Source organism: Hypanus sabinus, chromosome 5 (genome assembly GCF_030144855.1).
Source record: "Hypanus sabinus isolate sHypSab1 chromosome 5, sHypSab1.hap1, whole genome shotgun sequence".
Taxonomy (NCBI): domain Eukaryota; kingdom Metazoa; phylum Chordata; class Chondrichthyes; order Myliobatiformes; family Dasyatidae; genus Hypanus; species Hypanus sabinus.
The window spans coordinates 13,665,197-13,688,824 of NC_082710.1; the positions used below are offsets into that span (position 1 = coordinate 13,665,197).

General features: G+C 43.7%; 1 protein-coding gene across 1 annotated transcript in view; it reads right to left on the reverse strand.

Annotated features, from left to right (window-relative positions):
• Positions 1 to 23,628, reverse strand: part of msh3 (mutS homolog 3 (E. coli)) — a 258,875-nt gene that overhangs the window by 42,277 nt on the left and 192,970 nt on the right. Inside the window, exon 21 of the mRNA XM_059969397.1 lies at positions 9,421 to 9,607. Coding sequence (XP_059825380.1) covers positions 9,421 to 9,607 — 187 coding nt within the window. The remainder of the gene's footprint in view (positions 1 to 9,420; positions 9,608 to 23,628) is intronic.

The window sequence follows — 23,628 nt, forward strand, 5'->3', positions numbered from 1 at the left end:
ATGGCGAGAAATCAGATGTACGGGGTTGAGTGAGATCCGGGATCAACCATGATGGAACAGTCTCGATGGGCTGAATAGCCTACGTCTGCTCCTATGACTTATGGTCTTATGGAAACCTCTAATCGGTAGGAGTGGATCAGCAGGTAAGGAAAGCCTTGAAGAATGCATGGGAAGTATGGGATCAATCTCAGTCTGTGCCAACCTGACACACTGCCACGAAGACGACTGTTACACCTATGATAATTTGATCCCCTTTTCTGCATAGTAACTGGGAACACTGCAAAGGCAGAGGTATAACTCAGTTTGGATTTGTTTTGGGATCCTCATCAGGTGCAGGTGCGCGAACAAATAAAACCCAGAGTTAGGCCATTCAATCCGTTGAGTCTAGAACCTCTGCTTTAAATATACCCAATGCCTTGGCCACCACAGTCATCTGCGGCAATGAATTAGACAGACTGACCACAACCTGGCTAAAGAAATTCCTTCTCATCTCTGTTCTAAATGGACGTCCCTCTACTCTGAGGTTGTGCCTTTCGGTCCTGGACTCCCTCATTGTAGGAAACATCATCTCCACATCCATTCTATCTAGGCCTTTCAATATTCGATAGGTTTCAATGAGATCCCCCGCCCATTCTTCTAAACTTCAGCAAGTTTAGGCCCAGAGCCATAAAATGCTCCTCGTACATTAACCCTTTCATTCCCAGAATAATTCTCATGAACCTCCTCTGGACCCCCTCCAATGCCAGCACATCTTTACTGAAATAAGGGGCACAAAACTGCTTAAATGCAGTGTGATCAATGCCTTATAAAGCCTCACCATTACATCACTATTGCTTTTGTATTCAAGTTCATTCAAAATGATTGGTAACATCGCCTTGCAAACCACCAAATCAACCTGCAAGTTAACATTTCGAGAATCCTGCACAAGGACTCCCAAGTCCCTTTGCAACCTCTGAATTTTGAATTTTCTCCCCACTCAGAAAACAGTCTTTGCTTTTATTCTTTTTGCCATACTGCACCATATACTTCCATACACTGTATTCCATCTGTCACTTCTTTGCCCATTCTCCCAATCTGTCCAAGTCCTTCTGCAGACTCTCTTTTTTTCTCAGCATTATCTGCCCCTCTACATTACCTTCACAACGTCTGCAAACGTGGCAACCAAGTCATCTTTCTGTCATCCAAATCGTTAATGTATAACGTGAAAAGATGCAGTCCCAACATCGACCCTAGTGGAACACCCATAGGCTCTTATCTTGTTAAGCAGCTAACTGTGTGGCACCGTACCAAAGGGCTTCTGAATATCCAAGTACACAACATCCATTGACCTTCCTTTGTCTATCCTGCCTGTTACTTCATCAAAAAATTCCAGCACATTTGCCGGACAAGATTTTCCTTTAAGGAAAACATGCTGATCTTGGCCTAATTTACCATGTACCTCCAAATGCCAGAAAAACTCATCCTAAATAATGGACTCCAATATCTCCCAACCACTGAAGTCAGGCTAACTGGCTCAACTTCCTTTCTTTCACCTCCCTTCTTAAAGAGTGGAGTGACATTTGCAATTTCCTAGTTGCCTGGAACCTTTCCAGAATCTTGTGATTATTGAAAGATCATACTAATGTCTCCACAATTTCTTCAACTACCTCTTTCAGAACCCTGGGGTATAGTCCATCTGGTCCTTCAGACCTTTCGGCTTCCCAAGCGCCTTCTCCTCAGTAATAGCAGTTACACTCACCTCAGTGCCCTGTCACTCTCAAATTTCTGGCATACTGCTAGTGTCTTCCACAATGAAAACTGACACAAAATACTTAAAAGTTCATCCACCACTACAACCTCTTCAGCATTGTTTTCTAGTGACCCAATATCCACCCTTGTCTCTCTTTTAGTCTTTATATGAAATCGTAAGATATAGAAGCAGAATTAGGACATTTGACCCATCTTGTCTGCTCTGCCATTTCATCATGGCTGATCCAATTTTCCTCTCAGCCACAATCTCTTGCCTTCTCCCTGTATCCGTCATGCCCTGGCCAATCAAGAATCTATCAGCCTCTACCTTAAATATACATACATACTTGGCCTCCACAGTGGTCTGTGGCAAACAGTTCCACAGATTCACCACTCTCTGGCTAAAGTCATTCCTCCTCATCATCATTATAAAAGAATAACCCTCTATTCTGAGGCTATGTACTCTGGTTTTAAACTCTCTCACCATAGGAAACATCCTCTCCACATCCACTCTGTCAAGGCCTTTCTCCATTCGATAGGTTTCAATTAGATCACCCCCCATTCTTCTGAATTCTAGTGAATACAAGCCCAGAGCCATCAAATGCTCTTCATATGACAGGCCATATAAATTTGGTGAACCACCTTTGAACCCTCTCCAGTTTCAGCACATCCTTTCTAAGATAAATGGCCCAAAATTGCTCACATCACTCCAAGTGAGGCCTCACTTCTTGAAATGAATGCTAACAGTGCATTTGCCTTCCTCACTACAGACTTAACCTGCAAATTAAGGGAATCCTGTACAAGGACTCCCAAGTCCCTTTGTGCTTCAGTTTTTTTGTATTTTCTCTCCATTTAGAAAATAGTCAACCCTTTTACTTCTTCCTGAGTGCATTACTGAACACCTCGTGACACTGTATTCCATCTGCCATTTCTTTGTCCATTGTTCTTATCTGTTTAAGTCCTCCTGTAGCCTCTCTACTTCCTCAAAACTACCTGCCCCTCCACCTTTCTTCATATTATCTGCAAACTTTGCAAGAAAGCCATCAACTCCATCAACCAAATCACTAGCATACAATGTAAAAAACTAATCAGTTCCAACACAATTCCTGTAGAACATCACTCGTCACTGGCAGCCAGCCAAAAACAGTTCCCTTTATTCCCACTCTTTGCCTTCTGCCAATCAGCCACTGCTTTATCCATGCTAGAATCTTTCCTGTAACACCATGGGCTCATAGCTTGTTAAGCCAGCCTCATGTATTGCAACTTGTCAAAGGCCTTCTGAAAATCCAAGTACACAACATCAACCGATTCTCCTTTGTTTATTCTGCTTGTTATTTCTTCAAGGAATCTCAACAGATCTGTCAGGCAAGATTTTCTCTAGAGGAAGCCATGCCAACTACAGCTTATTTTATCATATGCCTCCAAGTACCTTGAGACCTCATCCTTAATATATTTGAAGAAAACTTTTTGGAAACCTCTTTTATATTATCGGTTGCTTACCTTCATATTTCATCTTTTCTCTCCTTATGGCTTTTTTAGTTGCCTTCTGTTAGTTTTTAAAAGTTTGCCATTCCTCTAACTTCCCACTAAATTTTGCTCTATCATATGCCCTCTCTTTTGCTTTTATGCTGTCTTTGACTTCTCTTGTCAGCCATTGTTGTGACATCCTACCTTTCAAATACTTCATCGTCTTTGAGATTTATCTATGTTGCACCTTCAAAATTGCTCCCAGAAATTCTAGTCATTTCTGTTCTGCCATCATCCCTGCTAGTGTCCTCCTCCAATCAACTTTGGCCAGCTCCTCTCTGATGCCTCTATAACTCCCTTTACTCCACAGTAATACTAGTACATCTGACTTTATCTTCTTCTTCTCAAACTGCAAGGCAAACTCTATCATATTATGATCACTGTCTCCTAAGGTTTCCTTTACCTTAAGCTCCCAAATCAAATCCAATTTATTACACAACAGTCAATCCAGATTTCCCTTTCCCTTAGTGGGTTCAACCACAAACGACTCTAGAAAGCCATCTCACAGGTATTCTACAAATTCCCCCTCTTTGAATCCACCATCAACCTGATTTACCCAATCCACCTGCATGTTGAAATCCGCCAATGACTAATGTCGCTTTGCCCTTTTTACATGCCTTTCTCATCTCCCATTGTAATTTGTATCCCACGTTCTGCCAACTGTCTGGAGGTCTATACAGTCTCACTATACACTGCATCTACTTGTATACCAACTGCCTCATCCTCACCCCTTTCACTCTGGTTCCCATCTCCCTTCCAAATTAATTTAAATCCTTCCCAGCAGTTCTAGAAAACCTGCCTACAAAGATATTGGTCCATTTTGAGTTCAGATACAACCCGTACTTTTTGAACAGGTCATACCTTCCCCAGAAGAGATCGCAATAATCCAGAAATCTGAAACCCTGCCCCAATATTTCATCTGCACATTCAGCTGCCAAATCATCCCATTCTTACCTTCACTGGCACATGGCACAGACAGCAATCCTCGTCAGCTTTCTATCTTATTCCTTATATTTTCTCTTCAGGATGGTTGAGTATTTAATATTTCAATAATATTTGAGTAATCTTATATATATAAAACATATTTTCACATATAACCTGTAATGAATTAATTAAATGATTGAGAATGTTTAATCAAGCCCTATCTATCTATCTATATATATATATATATATATATATATATATATATATATATATATATATATATATATATATATATATATATACACACACACACACATAGATATACACATATATAAATAGATATAATTATTTAATATATATAATTTAATCATTTAATTAATTCTTTATGGGTTATATGTAAAATATGTTAATTGCATATGTTTTCATGCTACCATATGAAACGTGCGTGTCTCACTTAAAGACACGTCAGACATGCATTTTCGGATCCGTGTGTCTTCCTTGAATTAGCTCAATGTTTTGAAGTTACAGAAAGGATCTCCTCTCTTTTCCCATCTCTGCCGTGGGTACCAATATAGACCACAAATTCTGGCTGCTCACCCTCCCCTTTAAGAATGCTCTGGAGCTGATCTGAGACATCCTGGTACCTGGGAGGTTTCATTCCATCCGGGTGTCTCTTTCGCCTCCACGGAATCTCCTGTCTGCTCCTTGAACTATGGAATCCACTACCACCTACTCCACTCCACCTCTTCCCCCTTTCTCTTCTGAGCCAGACCCAGTGCCAGAGACACAATCTCTGTGGCTTCCCCCAGTAGCAGTAGATTGTATTACATAAAATAACACTATAATTTACAGTAAAAAATTCAATAGGAAGTGCAGAAGAGGAATAGTGAGGTGTTTTCTGTGGAGTGGAGGAAGTTAGGAGAGGACGTGATTGAGGAACTTAAATAATGAGGGCTGTGGATAGATGGTCTGCTGGAAATCTAGGATATGAAATTAGAGAAAGGAATAGGAGACTTAGAGGGGATATGAAAGCGATTCTTTTCCTACCCAGGGAGTGACGAGTATGTGGAATGCACTGTCTGAGACAGCGGTGAGGACACAGTTGTGGACAGTCTCAGAGCACCATTGGTATTGAATCACCGAGAGGGAGAAGGCTTTGGCCATGTGAGTGTGTGGGGGTGGGGTTAACATAGATGGGTGCCATCAGGTGGTCTCATAGCAGTGGGTCAAACTGTCTGTTTCAATGATCGGCCGTTAGCTTTTTGAATGGTCCAAGAACACCACCTCACTATTCCACATGATGAGCAATAACCAAAAAGGTCGGTGAAAAAAGCTTGTCATGACTCCACCAGGAGTTAAGGGCATTCTTCTTCTTGGTATCAAATGACCTTGCCTGGTGTCTCTGCACACCCACCACCCCATCCCCTCCCCACGCTCCTGGCACTCCTTCTCTGCCACCCCTCAGGCAACACTCCACCCTCAGCATTCCCAACATCCTTTGCCCCCACCAGACGGACAAGCTCGCTTTCTGGTCCATGTTGACACGTACCGTACTGTGCAAAAGTCTTAAGCACCCTAACTATATATACGGTGCTAAGGCTTTAGCACAATACTGTATGGTTTTAATTTAGCATAATACAGCTTATCAAAACAGAAATGTGTTGCCAGGATACACTGGTAAGGCTTTTGTTGGAATGGCATTGATCTGAAACATTACTCTGAACACTGATCAATCAGCATTCCAACACCTGAAGACGTTAAAATGGATACTCAGCTCGATAAAGGTCGTGTTTGAGTGACAGGCAAGTTGTAAACACAAAATTAAGATTTCTACCAAAAACAAACTTCACCAGTTTTTTGGATGAGGGTAAATGTCAATTTTTGCTTTGGAAAAAATAGTTCTTGTACATGATCCAGAAACATACTGTAAAGGTGGTGATAAATTATGCGGAACAATTACATAACAGAACCAAGCCTGCAGTGTTACTTTTCTAGAATGGGAAGAAATATTTCTAAAAGTAAAAGAAAGCAGTTTGGAATTTCTTCTGCTCCTGAACTGGGACACTAATCCAACACTGAGCAGTTAATCCCTGCCTACACTTCAGATTCAGGTTTACTTACCACATGTTAACGTGCAGTGAAATGTGTCGTTTGTATTAGCAATGAACAAAACCTAAAGGTGTGCTGGGGGCAGTGCACAAGTGTTGTCACACACTCTGGTGTCAGCATAGCATGGCCACAGTGCTTGGCAGATCAACACCGAACACCACAAGCAACAAAACCACAACAGCAAAACAAGCCCCTTTTAAACACATACACACACGGACACAGACAGTCTTTCAGGCTTCGACTTCCATACTTCCTGACCTATGTGATATGATCTTCGGTACTGATCCCCAGACTAGTCGATAATGAGTTGCTGATTCACCAGCCCTTGTGCCCCCTTGTGCCTCCTGCTCGCACGGGCAGTTGATCCCAGGATGCACTGACCGGGAGCAGCCCAACATCCGCAGATGTCCTTTGTCACCCATCCATGCCTCTGGCCTTCAAATACAGAGCAATGGCCTGGACTCTAGATGTCCCTTGTCCCATGTTCACATCGCCAGACTTCAATGAAGGCCTGGACTCTGGCTGTCCTTTGTCCCATTTTAACTCAGCTGGTCTTTGAGCATGGAGAAGGTGGCTAGAGTCTAGCTTGACCTCTAACCCCCACAAATCCTTCTGTCAAACAGGCATTATCATTAAGGACCCTCACTAACCAGGACATGCCCTTTGCTCATTACCATCAAAACGGAGGTATAGGAGGTGAAGACCCACACTCCAGTATTTTAGGAACAGCCTCTTTCCCCCGCCACACTCCATGAATCCATGAAAACTACCTCACAATTTTTCTTTCACGCTACTTGATTTTAAAATAACTTTTAATATTTTTTATGTCTTTGCACATTACAGCTGCCACAAAGCCATGACACATATCAGAGGTATTAAAGCAGTTCCTGATTCTACAAGGCAGAAACAGTTTCATTGACCACATAGTTGATGATGCAAATACACCACAGGTGTAAAAGCACTCTGCACTTCCTAATCCTGATCCTCTGCTGAGCCCTTGTGTACAGTACTGAGCACACATCCTAGGCACCTGTATGTAGCTGCAAGACCTTTGCACAGTACTGTTGCAATTTTATGTATTACACTGTACTGCTGCCACAAAAAGAAACTAATTTTATGACCTATGTGAGTGATGATGATAAACCCGATTCTGATATGGGTCTCTGTTGTGGACTGAGAGTGGAAAGGAGGCAGGGAGAGGGGAATCATGGTTGGGAAAAGGAGAAGAGAGAGGGAAGGGAGTGGAAGCATTGGAGAGATATTCTGTAATGATCTATAAGCCATTTGGAATTAAATGACCTTCCTTGCCTGGCGTGTCAGGACAGGGTGCGTCTGCAGCCGTCCCACCCCTGCCCGTCACTTCCTCTCTGTCACCTGTCCCACACCCTTCCCACTCTCACCATTTCTAACATCCTTTGCTCCTGACAGGTTTACAAACCCATTCTCCGCTCCATGCTGACAAATAGAGTACTGTGTAAATGTCTTAGGCGCCCTAGCTATATTATACATACGTGCACCATACGGTGCAATACCTTGCTTTGCTTGGCTGCGATGCTCTGGTGCCAAATGTTTCTGTGTGAAGTATTCCTCTTTGACCTTGTCTCGTCAGCCCTCTACTTTTCTCTCTTTCCCTCCCTCCCCCCAAGTTGTGGTCTGAGAGCTGTTGTTGTTGAGGTGTAATTGTGACTGTTGTCGAGTCGTGGGGTCGCACGCATGGGGACAGGCCATAGCAACTCTTTTCTACAAGCTCCTGTTTGTCTTATTGAGAGACACAGCACGGTAACTTGCCCGTCTGTCCCAACAAACTCACACTGTCCAATTACACCCATGTGACCAACGAACCTACCAACCCATTTGTCTTTGGAATGTGGGAGGAGACCAGAGCTCCCACGTGATCATGGGGAGAACACGTAAACTCGTTACAGAGAGCAACGGGATTGAACTCGGGTCACCAGTGCTGTAACGACGTTACATTGACCACTGCGCTAAATGTTACCAGGGACACCTCCGTCTCCCCTGAGTCAAAGTGTTACAGTCCAGTACCCAGGTTTAAATGGTTAAAGTTCACAGTTCAAATTTATTATCAAATTACGTGTATCATATACAAACTCGAGATTCATCTTCTAGAAGGACTCTCGACGAAAATCAGTTTGTACTTATTAACCATATAACAATCACAGCACGGAAACAGGCCATCTCGGCCCTCCTAGTCCGTGCCGAACTCTTAATCTCACCTAGTCCCACCTACCCGCACTCAGCCCATAACCCTCCACTCCTTTCCTGTCCATATACCTATCCAATTTTACCTTAAATGACACAACTGAACTGGCCTCTACTACTTCTACAGGAAGCTCATTCCACACAGCTATCACTCTCTGAATAAAGAAATACCCCCTCGTGTTTCCCTTAAACTTCTGCCCCCTAACTCTCAAATCATGTCCTCTCGTTTGAATCTCTCCTACTCTCAATGGAAACAGCCTATTCACGTCAACTCTATCTATCCCTCTCAAAATTTTAAATACCTCGATCAAATCCCCCCTCAACCTTCTACGTTCCAATGAATAGAGACCTAACTTGTTCAACCTTTCTCTGTAACTTAAGTGCTGAAACCCAGGTAACATCCTGGTAAATCGTCTCTGCACTCTCTCTAATTTATTGATATCTTTCCTATAATTTGGTGACCAGAACTTCACACAATATTCCAAATTTGGCCTTACCAATGCCTTGTACAATTTTAACATTACATCCCAACTTCTGTACTCAATGCTTTGATTTATAAAGGCCAGCGTTCCAAAAGCCTTCTTCACCACCCTATCTACATGAGACTCCACCTTCAGGGAACTATGCACTGTTATTCCTAGATCTCTCTGTTCCTCTGCATTCCTCAATGCCCTACCATTTACCCTGTATGTTCTATTTGGATTATTCCTGCCAAAATGTAGAACCTCACACTTCTCAGCATTAAACTCCATCTGCCAACGTTCAGCCCATTCTTCTAACCGGCATAAATCTCCCTGCAAGCTTTGAAAACCCACCTCATTATCCAAATTGATTCACACTTGGCAGTGGTTCTGCAGCTTAATGTTGTTTTCAGTATTATGGGAATTCAGCCCTCCCTGCAAGATTACTTACATCCTTTACAAAGTGCTCAAGGGTGGCGTAAGCAATGGCAATACCATCATGGGTACTCGTGCCCCTTCCCAGCTCATCCAAGATGATCAACGAGCGAGATGTCGCCTTCCTAATGATCTCCGCTGCCTCACTCAGCTCTTCCATGAATGTACTTTGACCTTTGTAGATGTTGTCGGAAGCTCCCATTCTGAAAAGCAAATGTAATCTCTTAGAACATCCAACAGGGAAAAGGCAAAATCAACATTTCTCAACAGGCGCCATTTGCAATGAAAATCAAGGCACAGCCGATTATCATTTAGAACATACCGTAGAACACCACATACCACTGTGATGTTTTTCCGACCTTTTAACCTACTCCAAGATCAATCTATTCTTCCCTCCCACATAGCTCTCCATTTTTCAATCATCCATGTGCTTATCTCAAAAGGTTTCTCATCGAATCTGCTCCACCATTCAATCATGGCCAAATTATTAACCTTCTCAGGAGATTTATTCTCTCGCCTTCTCCACGTAACCTTTGACACCCTTACTCAGCAAGATCCTATCAGCCTCTACTTAAAATACACTCAATTACTTGGCCCCCACAGCTGTCTGCGGCAATAAATTCCACAGATTCACAACCGGCGGCCAAACAAGTTCCTCTTTGTTCTAAAGGGATGTCCTTCCATTCTGACGCACGCATTGTGGTCCCAGACTCCCCCACAATAGGAAACATTCTCTCAACATCTATTCCGTCTGCTGTAGGTCTTTCAAGATTTGATCTGTTTCAATGGAATCGCCTCTCATTCTTTTAAACACTACGAAGTGAAGGCCTAGGCTAGAGCATTAACATGCTCCTCACACATTAATCTCTTCATTCCTGGGATCATTCCCATGAACCTCCTCTGGACTCCAATGGCAAGCAACTCAGTAGAATTTAGAGACATAGTTCTAAATGAATATATGATTTTAACAGGGATCATGTCTCAAAGTGTTATGGATGTTAGCTTTTCTCATAGGCACGTGGATGAGATAAAAATGGAGGGCTATGTGGGAGGGAAGGGTTAGATTTATCTTGGAATAGGTTAAAAGGTCCGCACAAGATCGCAGGCCCGAAGGCCTGCACTGTGCTCTAGTGCCCTATTTGTATGAACTGTCATGACAATAGGTTGGAAGGCATATTACGAGTCTGCACGTGCTGAATAAGGGAATGAAAAGTCGTCACATAGGGAACAAGAGATTTGGCACTTCAGTGAGGGGAATCTAAAGGCAGAATATCATCTAAATGCAAAACAATTGCAGATGAGCGGAGTATAGGGAGACCTAGGTGCCTCTATACAAATTAGAATAAGTTAACAGCCAGCTGCCGCATGTAGTCAGATTCAGATTTATTTAACCATCACAAGTACATCGAAACATTGAGCCTGCAGCCTCCATTCCCTAGAGGCTTTGACCTCCTGGCCTCATGCTCCAGACAATCCATCCTCTGGATACTGACATTTATTATGTCAGGAAGATTGGGGGTGTTGTGGATAGTGTGGAGGGCTGTCAGAGGTTACAGCAGGACATCGATAGGGTGCAGAACTGGGCTGAGAAGCGGCAGATGGACTTTAAGTGGTTTATTTTGGTACATCCAATTTGAAAACAGAATATAATATATATGGTAAGACTCTTGGCAGTGTGGAGGATCTGAGAGATCTTGGGGTCCGTATCGATAGGACACTCAAAGCTGCTGCACAGATTAACAGTGTTGTTAAGAAAGCATATGGCATGCTGGTATTCACCAACCATGGGATTGAGTTCAAGAGCCATGAGGTAATGTTACAGCTATACAAGACCTTGGTCAGACGCCACTTGGAGTACTGTGTTCAGTTCTGGTCACCTCACTCCAGGAAGGATGTGGATACTATCGAGAGAGGGCAGAGGAGATTCACAAGGATGTTGCCTGGATTGGAGGATGTATCTTAAGAGAATAGGTTGAGTGAACTTGGCGGGAGGTGACTTGATAGAGGTATATAAAATGATGAGGAGCATTGATCATGTAGCCAGGGAACTGTGCAGGGGGCAGGGTTTCAGATTTCTGGATCACTGAGAGAAGGCATAACCTGTGTAAAAAGAAAAGGTTACACCTGAACTCCAGGTGGATGAATATTCCTGCGGGCAGGTTTGCTAAATCTGTTAAGGAGGGTTTAAACTAATTTGGCAGGGGGTTGGGAACCAGGGTGATAGGGTTGGGGATGAGGTAGTTGATATACAAGTAGGTACAGTAGGTAGTGAGGCTGTGAGAAAGGACAGGAAGATGATAGGACAAATTTGCAGTCAGTGGGATGAGCTGAAGGTGGGGGGGGGGGAATCCAAAAGAAAGTTGAATACAGGACAACAAATCATAAACATGAGAAAGTTTGCATCTGCTGGAAATCCAGAGCATTACACACGAAATGCTGGAAGAACTCAGCAGGTCAGGCAGCATCTATGGAAATGAATGAACAGTCGACTTTTCAGGCCGAGACCCTTTCTCAGGATTGAGAAGGGGGAAGATGACAGAATAAAAAAACGGGAGAAGGGGAAGGGGGATAGCTAGAAGATGATGGGTGGGAAAGGTAAAGGGCTGGAGAGTAAGGAATCTGTTCTCCTTGTGCAGAACATCCTGAAGATTAACTTGCAGGGTGAGTTGGTGGTGAGGAAGGCAAATGCCATGTTAGCATTCATTTCAAGAGCAAGGATTTGATGCTGAGGCTTTCTAAGGCACTGGTGAGGCCTTGATTATTGTGACCAGTTTTGGGCCCCTCATCTTAGAAAAGATGTGCTGGCATTGGAGAGGGTCCAGAGGAGGTTCACAAGGATGATTCCAGGAATGAAAGGGTTATCATACGAGGAATATTTGATGGGTCTGGGCCTGTACTCGCTGGAATTCAGAAGGATGGGGGGGGGGGAATCTCATTGAAACCTTTCGAATGTTGAAAGGCCAAGACAGAGTAGATGTGGAAAGGATGTTTCCCATGGTGGGAGAGTCTAGGACAAGAGGGCACAGCCTCAGGATAGAGGGGCATCCATTTCAAAACAGAGATGCGGAGAAATTCCTTTAGCCAAAGGGTGGTGAATTTGTGGAATTTGTTGCCACATGCAGCTGTGGAGGCCGGGTCATTGGGTGCATTTAAGGCAGAGATTGATGGATTCTTGATTGGACATGGCATCAAAGGTTACGGGGAGAAGGCTGGGAACTGGGGTTGAGGAGGAGGAAAAAAAGGATCATCCATGATTGAATGGCAAAGCAGACTTGATGGGCCAAATGGCCTAATTCTGCTCCTATGTCATATGGTTTTATGATTGGAGAGGTGAGTGGGGAGTGGACCATGGGACAATGGGAAGAAGGATAGACACAAAGAGGATGTGATAGGTGATTGGTAGGTGAGGAGAGGTAAGAAGCTAGAGTGGGGAATAGAAGAGGAGCGAAGCAGGAGTGGGTAATCAGTTACCAAAAGGAGAAATTAATCTTCATGCTGTCAGGGTTGAGGCTACCTCGAAGAAATACTAGGTGTTGCTTCTCCACTTTGTTTGATACAACCACCACACAAACACCATGGGGCGCCATGGTGGCGTAGCAGTTAGCACGTCGTTATTACGGCTCGGGCGTTCCAGAGTTCAGAGTTCAATCACAGCATCACAGTGTATGGTGTCTCTGTATGTCCGATTACAAAGGCATACCAGGCAGGTCAATTGGTCATTGAATGAAAATGAGAATCAGTTTCAACATCATCGGCATACGTTGTGAAATTTGTTCGTCTTTGTAACAGCACTACAATGGAATACAGAATAATAGAGAAAAATAAACTATGAATTACAGTGAGTAGATAACTATTAAACGGTTAAATTAAATAAGTAGTGTACAAAATAAAAATAATAAAAGTAATGAGGTAGTGTTAGAAATCGGATGGCAGAGGCAGTGGGAATCAGTTTTGTCAGGGATTGCTGGGCCAGTGTGACTCGAAGGATGGAAGGACCTACTCTGCACTGTATCACTAAAATAAAACATATTTTACTCCTCTGATCTCCTGTAAATCTTCCCATTCTGAACCTGTTCCCCTTTATCTTAGATGCCAAGGGAAGAGATTGACCTGCCCTATCTATGACCCTCAACTTTATAAACCTCCGAGGTCACCTGCATCCTACCCTCCAGAGAGAACAAACCATGCTATCCAATCTTTCCCTATGAGTAAAGCCCTGCATTTCAGCCAAACTCTGGTGAATCTCTTCCGCACTCTCTCTAATGCTACCGCATCCTTCCTGTAGTGTGGTGACAAAACCGCAAATCATGTCTGTAGTAACGGCCAATAAATAAAACAGTAACAAACAAGCTTCACAGAGATTATGATGGCAGTCATAATAGGATGGTTTAAATGGACTGGCATGGATTTCAGAAATTCTAGTCTCTAATTTTAATGACCAATATTATAAATCTGACTTTTACACGTTAAAACCTCAGAGAAGGTAGACACCATTGGCTAAAACATTTAACTTTATTGAGGTTATTTAATGTACTGGGAACTAAAGAACAAATATGACCAATGGATGTCATTAAAACGTCACTCCCCAGAGTATCGTCAGAATTACATTTGCACAAATTCTTTGCATTTGGATTCCAAATGAGCCTTATCTCAAGGGCACAGTGACAGCTGTGCACTGAGGATCAAAAGATTTTAAATGGTGCATCTAAGCCAAGTATTGAATGGTCCCAAACAGGCCAGTGAAAAGTGATTAACAATGTTATTGCTATAGAGCAAAGTCACATTAGCACTCGGGAGAAGGGCAGATGATTACTGGGGAGATAGAAATAAAAATAAGGAAATAAATTAGTGCTGACAATTATACCTTACAGTTCATGTCCCGGTAATAGTAACCGCAGGGATTCTACAAACATTTTGTACAAGGCCACAGGTTGCTATTGGAGATACAGCATAGTAACAGACCATTTCAGTCCAACGAGCCCACAGCACCCTATAACGCCCACAGCACCAATTAACCCACTAACCTGTAAGTCTTTGGAATGTGTATGGAACCAGGAGGCAATCAGAACAGCTGGGGAAATCCATGTGGTCACAGGACAACGTACAAACTCCTTACAGACGTGGCAGGAATTGAACTCAGGCCACTGGTGCTGTCAAGCATTGCACTCACCGCCACCTTATTGTGCCACCCTAAATCAACTAGAATAGCCCCAAATTTCCACAATCGTTACCAAAGATTTGCAATGACTCTTGCAAGTGATCAGCCTGGATGCACAGGAAGTCCTGGTTCACACAGTTTACTCGGTGAATAGACTGAGAATATTCATTGGAGGAACAAAGGGTCCAGTGAAAGCAAACGTTTGCAAACAGAAGCCCATTAGAGCATAAAAGATTCTACCTCAATCAGATGTTTGTGAACGCATTTAAAAAAGAAGTTGGACATGCCTTTGATTAAACCTGAATGGTATAGACTGGGGACAGAGAATTCAAACTATAGTTACAAACAAGAGAAAATCTGCAGATGCTGCAAATCTGAGCAACACACACAAAATACTGGAGGAACTCAGCAGGCCAGGCAGCATCTATGGAAGTGAATAAACGGTCACTGTTTCATCAGGACTGGTGGAGGGTCTCGGCCCGAAATGTCGACTGTTTATTCTTTTCTATAAATGCTGCCTGGCGTGCTGCATTCCTCCAGCATTTCGTACATGTTGCTCAGACTATAGTTACCTCCATGTGAAAGGACAGATGCAGCAAAGTAATTTGAATGGTCTCATTTTGAAAAGTGAGATTTATGTAAAAATGGAAAATGGAGAACGGCCCATCAGCATTTGCCACACCATGATAAGCAGCATTTTTGATGAAGTGCCAGTAATAAAATGTGGGTGCGGTTTATTTTTAAATATTTTAAAAATTCATTGATACAGCACAGAACAGGCCCTTCTGGCCCTTCGAGCCATGACACCCATCAAACCCCCGACAACCCTGATTTAACCCTAGCCTAATCACAGGACAACTTATATAACCTCTTAACTTCCTAACCAGTATGTTTTTGGACAGTGAGAGGAAACCAGAGCACCCGGAGGAAATCCACACATTCCACAGGAAGGATGTACAAACTCCTTACAAAAGGTGTCGGAATTGAACTCCGAACTCCGAGACGCCCTGAGCTGCAATAGTGTTGCGCTAACCACTACGCTACCATTCTCCCAACAGTTTTAATGCCATGGACCCCTACCATTAACCAAGGAGTCTGTGGACCCCAGCCTGGGAACCGCTGTTCTACATGAATGCTGTTTGCTTTTGAGCACTTCCAGCATTTGCCATTTCATTTTGTGTGACATCCTTCAGCTGTTGGTGATATTTTTGAAAAGCTTCAGTTTCACTCTTCTACCAAGTTACCTCCATGTGCCTTTTGTCCCTTCTCGCTGCTGCTATCAGTAAGCAGATACAGGAGCCTTGGGTCCCACACCATCAGCTTCAGGAACAACCCATCAGGCTCCTGAACCAGCGAGGGTAACTTCACTCACCTCAACATTGAACTGATTCCACAACCTACAGACTCACTTTCGTGAACTCTACAACTCATGTTCTCTATTATTTAATTTATTGTATTTGCACATTGCTTGTTTGTCAGTCCCATGCGAAGTTTGTATTACTTTGTTCTATTGTGAATGCCCATAAGAAGATATCTCAAGGTAGTACGTGGTGACATATATATGTACTTTGATAATAAAGTTATTTTCAACTTTAAACTAGCAGATTTTTTTTTTAAATGTAGCATACAAAAAGGAACAGTACAGCACAGTACAGGCCCTTTGGTCCATGATGTGACGAACTTGTAACTTACTCTAACCCTTCCCTCCCACATAGCTCTCGATTTTACTATCATCCATGTGCCTATCCAGAAGTCCCTGTTTCTGCATCTACCACCACCCCTTTCAAGGTCTGAGTTTTCCACATACCCACCACGCTCTGTGTAAAAAACATACCTCTCATATATCCGCTATACTTCCCTCCAATCACCTTAACATCATGTCCCCTCATATTGGATTGGGGAGAAAGCTTCTGGCTCTCCCCTTGATCTTTCATTGATTCTATTCTATTTCTTTGCAATGTCGGGGTAGTACACAGTACTGTGCAGAAATCCCTGGCACTCTTTCTCTGCTACCTGTGCCATACTCCTCTCGCGATGCTCCACCCTCACCATTCCCAACATCCTTTGCTCCCGCCAGATTTACAAACTTGCTCTCCACTCCACATAGACATATACAGCACTGTGCAAAAGTACTGCCCCCTAACTATATATATGCCCAAGACTTCTGCACAGTACTGAATGATAATTTACTTCGAACATTGATCTATGCCTCTTGTCATCTTGTACACCTCTATCGGGTCACCCCTCATCCTCCTCCTCTCCAACAGGAAAAGCCCGAGCACAACACCTGCACATAAATCAGTTTTAAATATTCACCTTACTAACGACACTAAAGCATTTACTTACTGAAGGTAAATACTTCATTTCTGTCAGTTCGAAGAAACAAGGTTTCCTTGTTAACTTGGAAAGTATTGTTGGCAACGCGGGTTGCTGTAAACTGTTGACAGTGATCCCAATGGGAGGTGCAAATCTATCATGCAGATTAATTCTGTCCAATTTTTATACTTCGCACATGCCTCCTCCTCACAATCCCCCAACTAACCTTTTCCCTTGTATTTTTAACTGTTTTATCTTTGTATATGCGTTATTTTTCCCAATCACTGAAATTAAATTTGGCACATCCACTTTGTCCCTCACCAATTTTTATCTGGATGCTTCTCAGTTTGACATGGTTACTGCTTGGCCAGTGAGCACAAGAAAATGCAGAGTTATGGACAGCTCGACTCATCACAGGAACCTACTAACTCAGTAAAAGCAGTAACATAATTACCTCAGACATTCCCTCTTTGCCCCCTTTCTGTCAGGTAGTAGATTCTTCAGTCATCATGTGCCGTGTCGTATGACGTGGGTGATCATGGTCTTTCCATCACCGTGATTATCCTGCCAAGTTTTTCTACACAACTGGTTTTTCATTGCCTTCCTTTGGGCAGTGTCTTTACAAGATGGGGGACTTCAGCCATTGCCAGTACTCTTCAGAAATGGTCGACCTGGTGACAATGGTTGCACGACCAGGATGTGTGACGTGCACCACCACCTCCCATGGCTTCACGTGGTCCTGATCGGTAGGGAGAGGTGAAGCGTTAAGTAGGTGCTACACCTTGCCCAAGGGTGAACTGCAAGCTAGCAGAGGAAAGGAGAGCCTCATACCTCCTTTAGTAGAAACGTATCTCCACCCTCCCACCCTGCAGAAGGTACAAAAGCCTGAAAACACATGCCCCCAGGCTCAGAAACAGCTTCCATCCCATTGTCACATGACTGATCAGTCCTGGGCTACAATAAGGATGGACAGACCGCTTTTATAATAAGATGGACTCCTGGCCTCACGATATACCCCGTTATCTTGTACTGTGTTTATCTGCACTGCATTGTTATTGTTTTACCCTGTTCTGGCTCAATGCACTGTGTAATGATTTGACCTCTTATCATCCTGTACATCTCTATCAAGTCCACTCTCATCCTCATTCATTCCGAAGGAAAAACCCCAGTTTGTTCAAATTTTCATCATAAACCACATTCTCTAATCCAGGCAGCACCCTGGTAAATCTCCCCTGCACCCTCTCTAATCCAGGCAGCACCCTGGTAAATCTCCCCTGCACCCTCTCTAATCCAGGCAGCACCCTGGTCAATCTCCCCTGCACCCTCTCTAATCCAGGCAGCACCCTGGTCAATCTCCCCTGCACCCTCTCTAATCCAGGCAGCACCCTGGTAAATTTCCCCTGCACCCTCTAGTCCAGGCAGCACCCTGGTCAATCTCCTCTGCACCCTCTCTAATCCAGGCAGCACCCTGGTCAATCTCCTCTGCACACTCTCTAATCCAGGCAGCTTCCTGGTAAATCTCCTCTGCACCCTCTCTAATCCAGGCAGCACCCTGGTCAATCTCCTCTGCACCCTCTCTGATCCAGGCAGCACCCTGGTAAATCTCCTCTGCACCCTCTCTAATCCAGGCAGCACCCTGATAAATCTCCCCTGCACCCTCTCTAATCCAGGCAGCACCCTGGTAAATCTCCCCTGCACCTTCTCTAATCCAGGCAGCACCCTGGTCAATCTCCTCTGCACCCTCTCTAATCCAGGCAGCACCCTGGTCAATCTCCTCTGCACCCTCTCTAATCCAGGCAGTACCCTGGTAAATCTTCCCTGCACCTTCTCTAATCCAGGCAGCACCCTGGTCAATCTCCTCTGCACCCTCTCTAATCCAGGCCAGCACCCTGGTCAATCTCCCCTGCACCCTCTCTAATCCAGGCAGTACCCTGGCCAATCTCCCCTGCACCCTCTCTAATCCAGGCAGTACCCTGGCCAATCTCCCCTGCACCCTCTCTAATCCAGGCAGCACCCTAGTAAATCTCCTCTGCATCCTCTCTGCAGCTTCCACGTCTTCCCTATATTGAGACAACCAGAACTGAAAATCTCACATTTATACAGATGGAAAGCCATTTGCAAGCCCTCAGCCCACATACCTAACTGATCAAGATTCCTCTGTAATTGTTCATAATTTTCTACATTGTCTAATTAGTAACATTTCAACAACACCAGTGGTTTTAATTCAGATTTTATTACAGTAATTTTAATTCTCCTGATCTCAGGGTGGAATTTGAACCCCTATCAGTGAATTAATGACTCACAACTCTGGACACCAGATTAATAACGAGGGAGTGTATATCTGATCTCTATCTGTTCAAATCCCACCATGAGCTGGACAATTAAAATTAATGTAGCAAATTGAATGCATAGGAATACAAGAAAGTGCAGAGAGTAGCAGGCTCTGCCCAATATATCACCACCACATCCTCCGTCACTACCACCCATAGTGTCCACAGAGGCACTGCCTCAAGGTAGCAATATCCATCATCAAGGATCCCTACCATCCGGGCATGCCACCTTCTCTCAACTACCATCGGGCAGGAGCTACTGAAGCCTGAAGTCCGAAGTCCTACACCACCAGGTTCAAGGACAGCTATTTCCCTTCAACCATTCAGTTTCAGAACTAACTACCACAGTTCAGCAAAACTGTGACCATTTTGTTCACTTTGCACTAAAAACAGACACTTTATCATTATTTAGAGATTCTTTATTTTATCTATCTATCAATTGAGATACAGCCCTTCCGGCCCTTTGTACAGTGCTGCCCAGCAACCCTCAATTTAATCCTAGCCTAGTGACGGGACAATTTACAATGACCAATTGATCTAACAACAGTACATCTTCGAAATCTGTGAGGAAACTGGAGCCACTGCAGGAAACCCACACAGTCACAGCACAGTAAAAGGCTTTTCTAGCCCAACAAGCCCACACTGCCCAATTACACCCGTGAGATTAGTTACCCTATTAACGTACATGTCTTTGAAGGGTGGGAGGAAACGGGAGCATCCAGAGGGAACCCCACAGTCAGAGGGGGGGGGGGGTGTACAAACTCCTTACAGACAGCGGTAGGAACTGAATCCCAGTTGTTGGCACTTTAATAGTATAACGCTAACCGAATCGCTGCTATAAATCACGCACTTTCTTGTAAAGATTGTGTCTCATTTATGTTCGTTTTCTGTGTGAATGCTGCTTGCCTGCAATGCTGTTCCGTTACTGCATCTGTGCATCCGGGTACTTCTGCAAATGACAATAAACCCAGTTCTCTCTCTGACACACGGTACAACAGTGCGAGGCTGTTGCTTAAGTATGCTTGAGAACTTTGCACGGGTCACCCAGTTGGCAGCTCAAGTTTAATTGTCATTCAACCATACACATGTATACAGCTAAAAGAAACAGCGTTTCTCTGGGACCAAGGTGCAATGTATAGTGCATATAGTCACACACAACGCACACAGTTACGATAGCACACAAAATAAAATTCCTATATTCAAATCTAATGCCTACATTGTTTGGTCTATTCTGTACTGTACCTTGATACAACTAAATGTCATGCTTGGCTTCTGATTTAAGATGGTGCTGGCTGGTAGCTCATGAAGCGAAGAAAGCATCTAAATATCTGATTAATTTTCTCTGGTAAAGGATCATCGCAAACTTCTGTAACTTCTCTTTGGACTTGGAGTCAATTCGATGTGGCAGAAGCAAATCAAGGAAAGGCAGCGGGCCTGTCGTCGAGAGTGAGGAAGACACGAGGTTCAATCAATTTAAGTGCTGGCCGAATTGGAAAGGTTGGGTAAATGGCAGGGACCAGGTCCCAGAGCAAACCCAAGCAACTGAAGCCGGTGTTTGGACGATTTAAATGCCGGGCCAGATTGAAAAGGTCAGGTGTCGGGACTGGAGGCGAGGGGTGGGCTGGATCAGCTCGATGCTCAGCTCCGCGCTGACAGGACTGTCTTTGTGGACTTCAGTTCAAACACGACTAACCTGCCTTTATTGTTTGCATGATTTGATTTTATCCCCCTCTGTACATTAGGTGTTCAACGGTCTTTTATTTTGGGGCTTCTTGTTTTGTGTCTGCTTGTTAGGAGACGGATCTCAAGGTTGGATAACGGGTGCGTACTTTGATGATAATTCACTGGGACAGTTACGAGCCAACACTGCTTATCACACCTTCTCTGCTCAGTTGCTCTTGCTGCTTTGCAGAGCAATAAAAATACAGTTAACAAAATTAAATGAGATTCTTCTCAGAACCCCTGAAATAATGACAATAATTAGAGGGAATATTGATTACCTCACATCCAAATATATGTAGGATACTGCCTTAATTGAGTTGTCCAAAGATAGATAGTTTTATCTACATCTCCAGGGTTTCAAATACTCTGTTCAAGTATTTCTCAGGCTTAAGTTAGAGAGCTTATGAGAATCAGCTCCTTCCTCTAAACAATCTGTTGAATTTTGGAATAGATTGTTCTGAAAACAGCAATTATAACAGCAATTCCCCCAAGTAAGTACATAAAGAAAACTTTCACTGAAAGGATGGTTTACAAGTTAATACATTCCAGCAGACAGCGTACTCTGGAAGATTCTCACATTACATGCATGGATACCTGATATAATGCTGCAGATGGGTTCACTTTTATATACCATCTTAACCTTGCTAGAATCCTGTACGACTCTTCAAAACATATCTCAACCTTACCTTTTAGTGTCCTGTCATTCACCTCTTCCACATTGGTTCCTGTTGTACCAGGAGACGAAAGGGGCTTGTGGAAGCCTTGAGTTTTTCTTGACATAGCTTTGATGACTGTTCGTGGTGACAATCGTGTCAGTATCCTCAGTTTTATATGTTTAAAAGACCTTGCTTTCAAAATAAACAAGACCGTTCGTCCCACTCCCATCAGGGAGGAGGCTACATAGCATCTACGCCAGGACGAGCTAACTCAAAACCAATTACTTCCCCCAAGCCATCAAGCTGATCAACACCTCCACCCATTAACCCACCCCTCCACATCCCCCACCCCACTACTTCAGCATTTATATACTGTACTTAGTGTCACACTATATACATGCAATCATTCTAAGTATATAAGCTAATCTCATGCATTTATACCCTCGGTTGTTCTTCCTCTCCGCACCCTGTGGCACATCGGGCCACAACCATGCCACTTCTCAGCATGTGTTTTTTTAAAACAAGGCCAAGTTGCCAGCTCGACACTCAACCCAGCACGGATGGAAAGCGTGCAAGGAGTTGACTGGATTCGAACCCAGGACCATAGAACCATAGAACATTCCAGCCCAGAAACAGGCCTTTTAAGCCCTCCTTGGCTGTGCCGAACCACTTTTCTGCCAAGTGCCACTGATCTGCACCTCATCCATGTACATCCATGTTCCTCAAGACCACTGGCCTCGAAGTCTGTTGAAATCTATTGTGTTCATTATGCATATTCTGTTTTTTTTTCATGTTGTATCAGATCTGGAGTAACATTTCATTTCAACCTCCTTTACTCTTGTGTACCAGGACAATAAACAATCTTGAATCTTGATTTCCAGTCAGCCTCGTACATTTTTCAACTCGTTTATTTTTATCCTTCAGACTATTAAGGGAATGGTTGCCATGCCCTTACATTTGAAGAGAATACATTGTCTAATGAATCACTGAAGAAACTCTGCTAATTCTTCATCATAGTACTGGTTCACAATTTCTCTTCTTTATTTTAATCTTCATTGTTCAAAAATGTAAACTCTTGGAAGTTCAGTGAGCCAGTTTTTACATTGGGCTCCGTATGAGCTAATTATTTTCCAAAAAAACTTCCAGCAGTCTGAGTGGCCTCCAAAATTGAAACATATTCACATTTATTTCTCACAGGTACATTGATACATACAGTGAAAAGCGTCGTCTGTGTTAACATCCAACACAACCCAAGGAGGTGCTGGGTACTACCACACATTCTGGTGTCAACATCGTATACCCACCATGTTCCGCAGAACACAGCAGAAGCAGCAACAACAGCAGCAAAACTAACAAATTTCTACCGTCCCTCCCATGCACCCACTTACAACCTCAGACAGATAGTGGGTGTGGAATTCATTGCCACAGATGGCTGTGGAAACCAAGTCGTTGGGTATGCTTAAAGCAGAAGTTGATAGGTCCTTGATTAGTCAAGCTGTCAATGGTTACAGGGAGAAGGCCGAGAATGGGGTTGAGGGGGAGGGGTTGGAGCAGACTCAATGGACTGAGTGGCCTAATTCTGCTCCTATCTCTTACAGTCAGTCCTCTAACTCCAGGACAAGCTGCCTCTGGGCTTCCAGCGGACTTGCAGATATCACACGTCCAACTTTTCCAGTCCGGACTTCCAATCATCCTTCAGGGTTCGATCTTCAGTAATGACCCCGAACTGCAGGCCTCAAGCTCCAGACTTGCCGGTGATGGGACCCTGAACACCAGAACTTGGACTCTGGACTTGCCAATGACTGGACAGCAAACTCAGACTTGCTGATGATGGGACAACAAACTCCACAATTTGAACTCCAGAGCTGTTGATGATGGGACACCAAACTCCAGATCTTGAACTCCAGACATGCTGATGATGGGACACCAAACTCAAGACCCTGAATTCCAGACTTGCCGATGATGGGACCCCAAACTGCAGACCTTGAACTCTAGGCTCAGACGATGCACTTCACTGCCTGTTTCGATGTAGCTGCGATAGG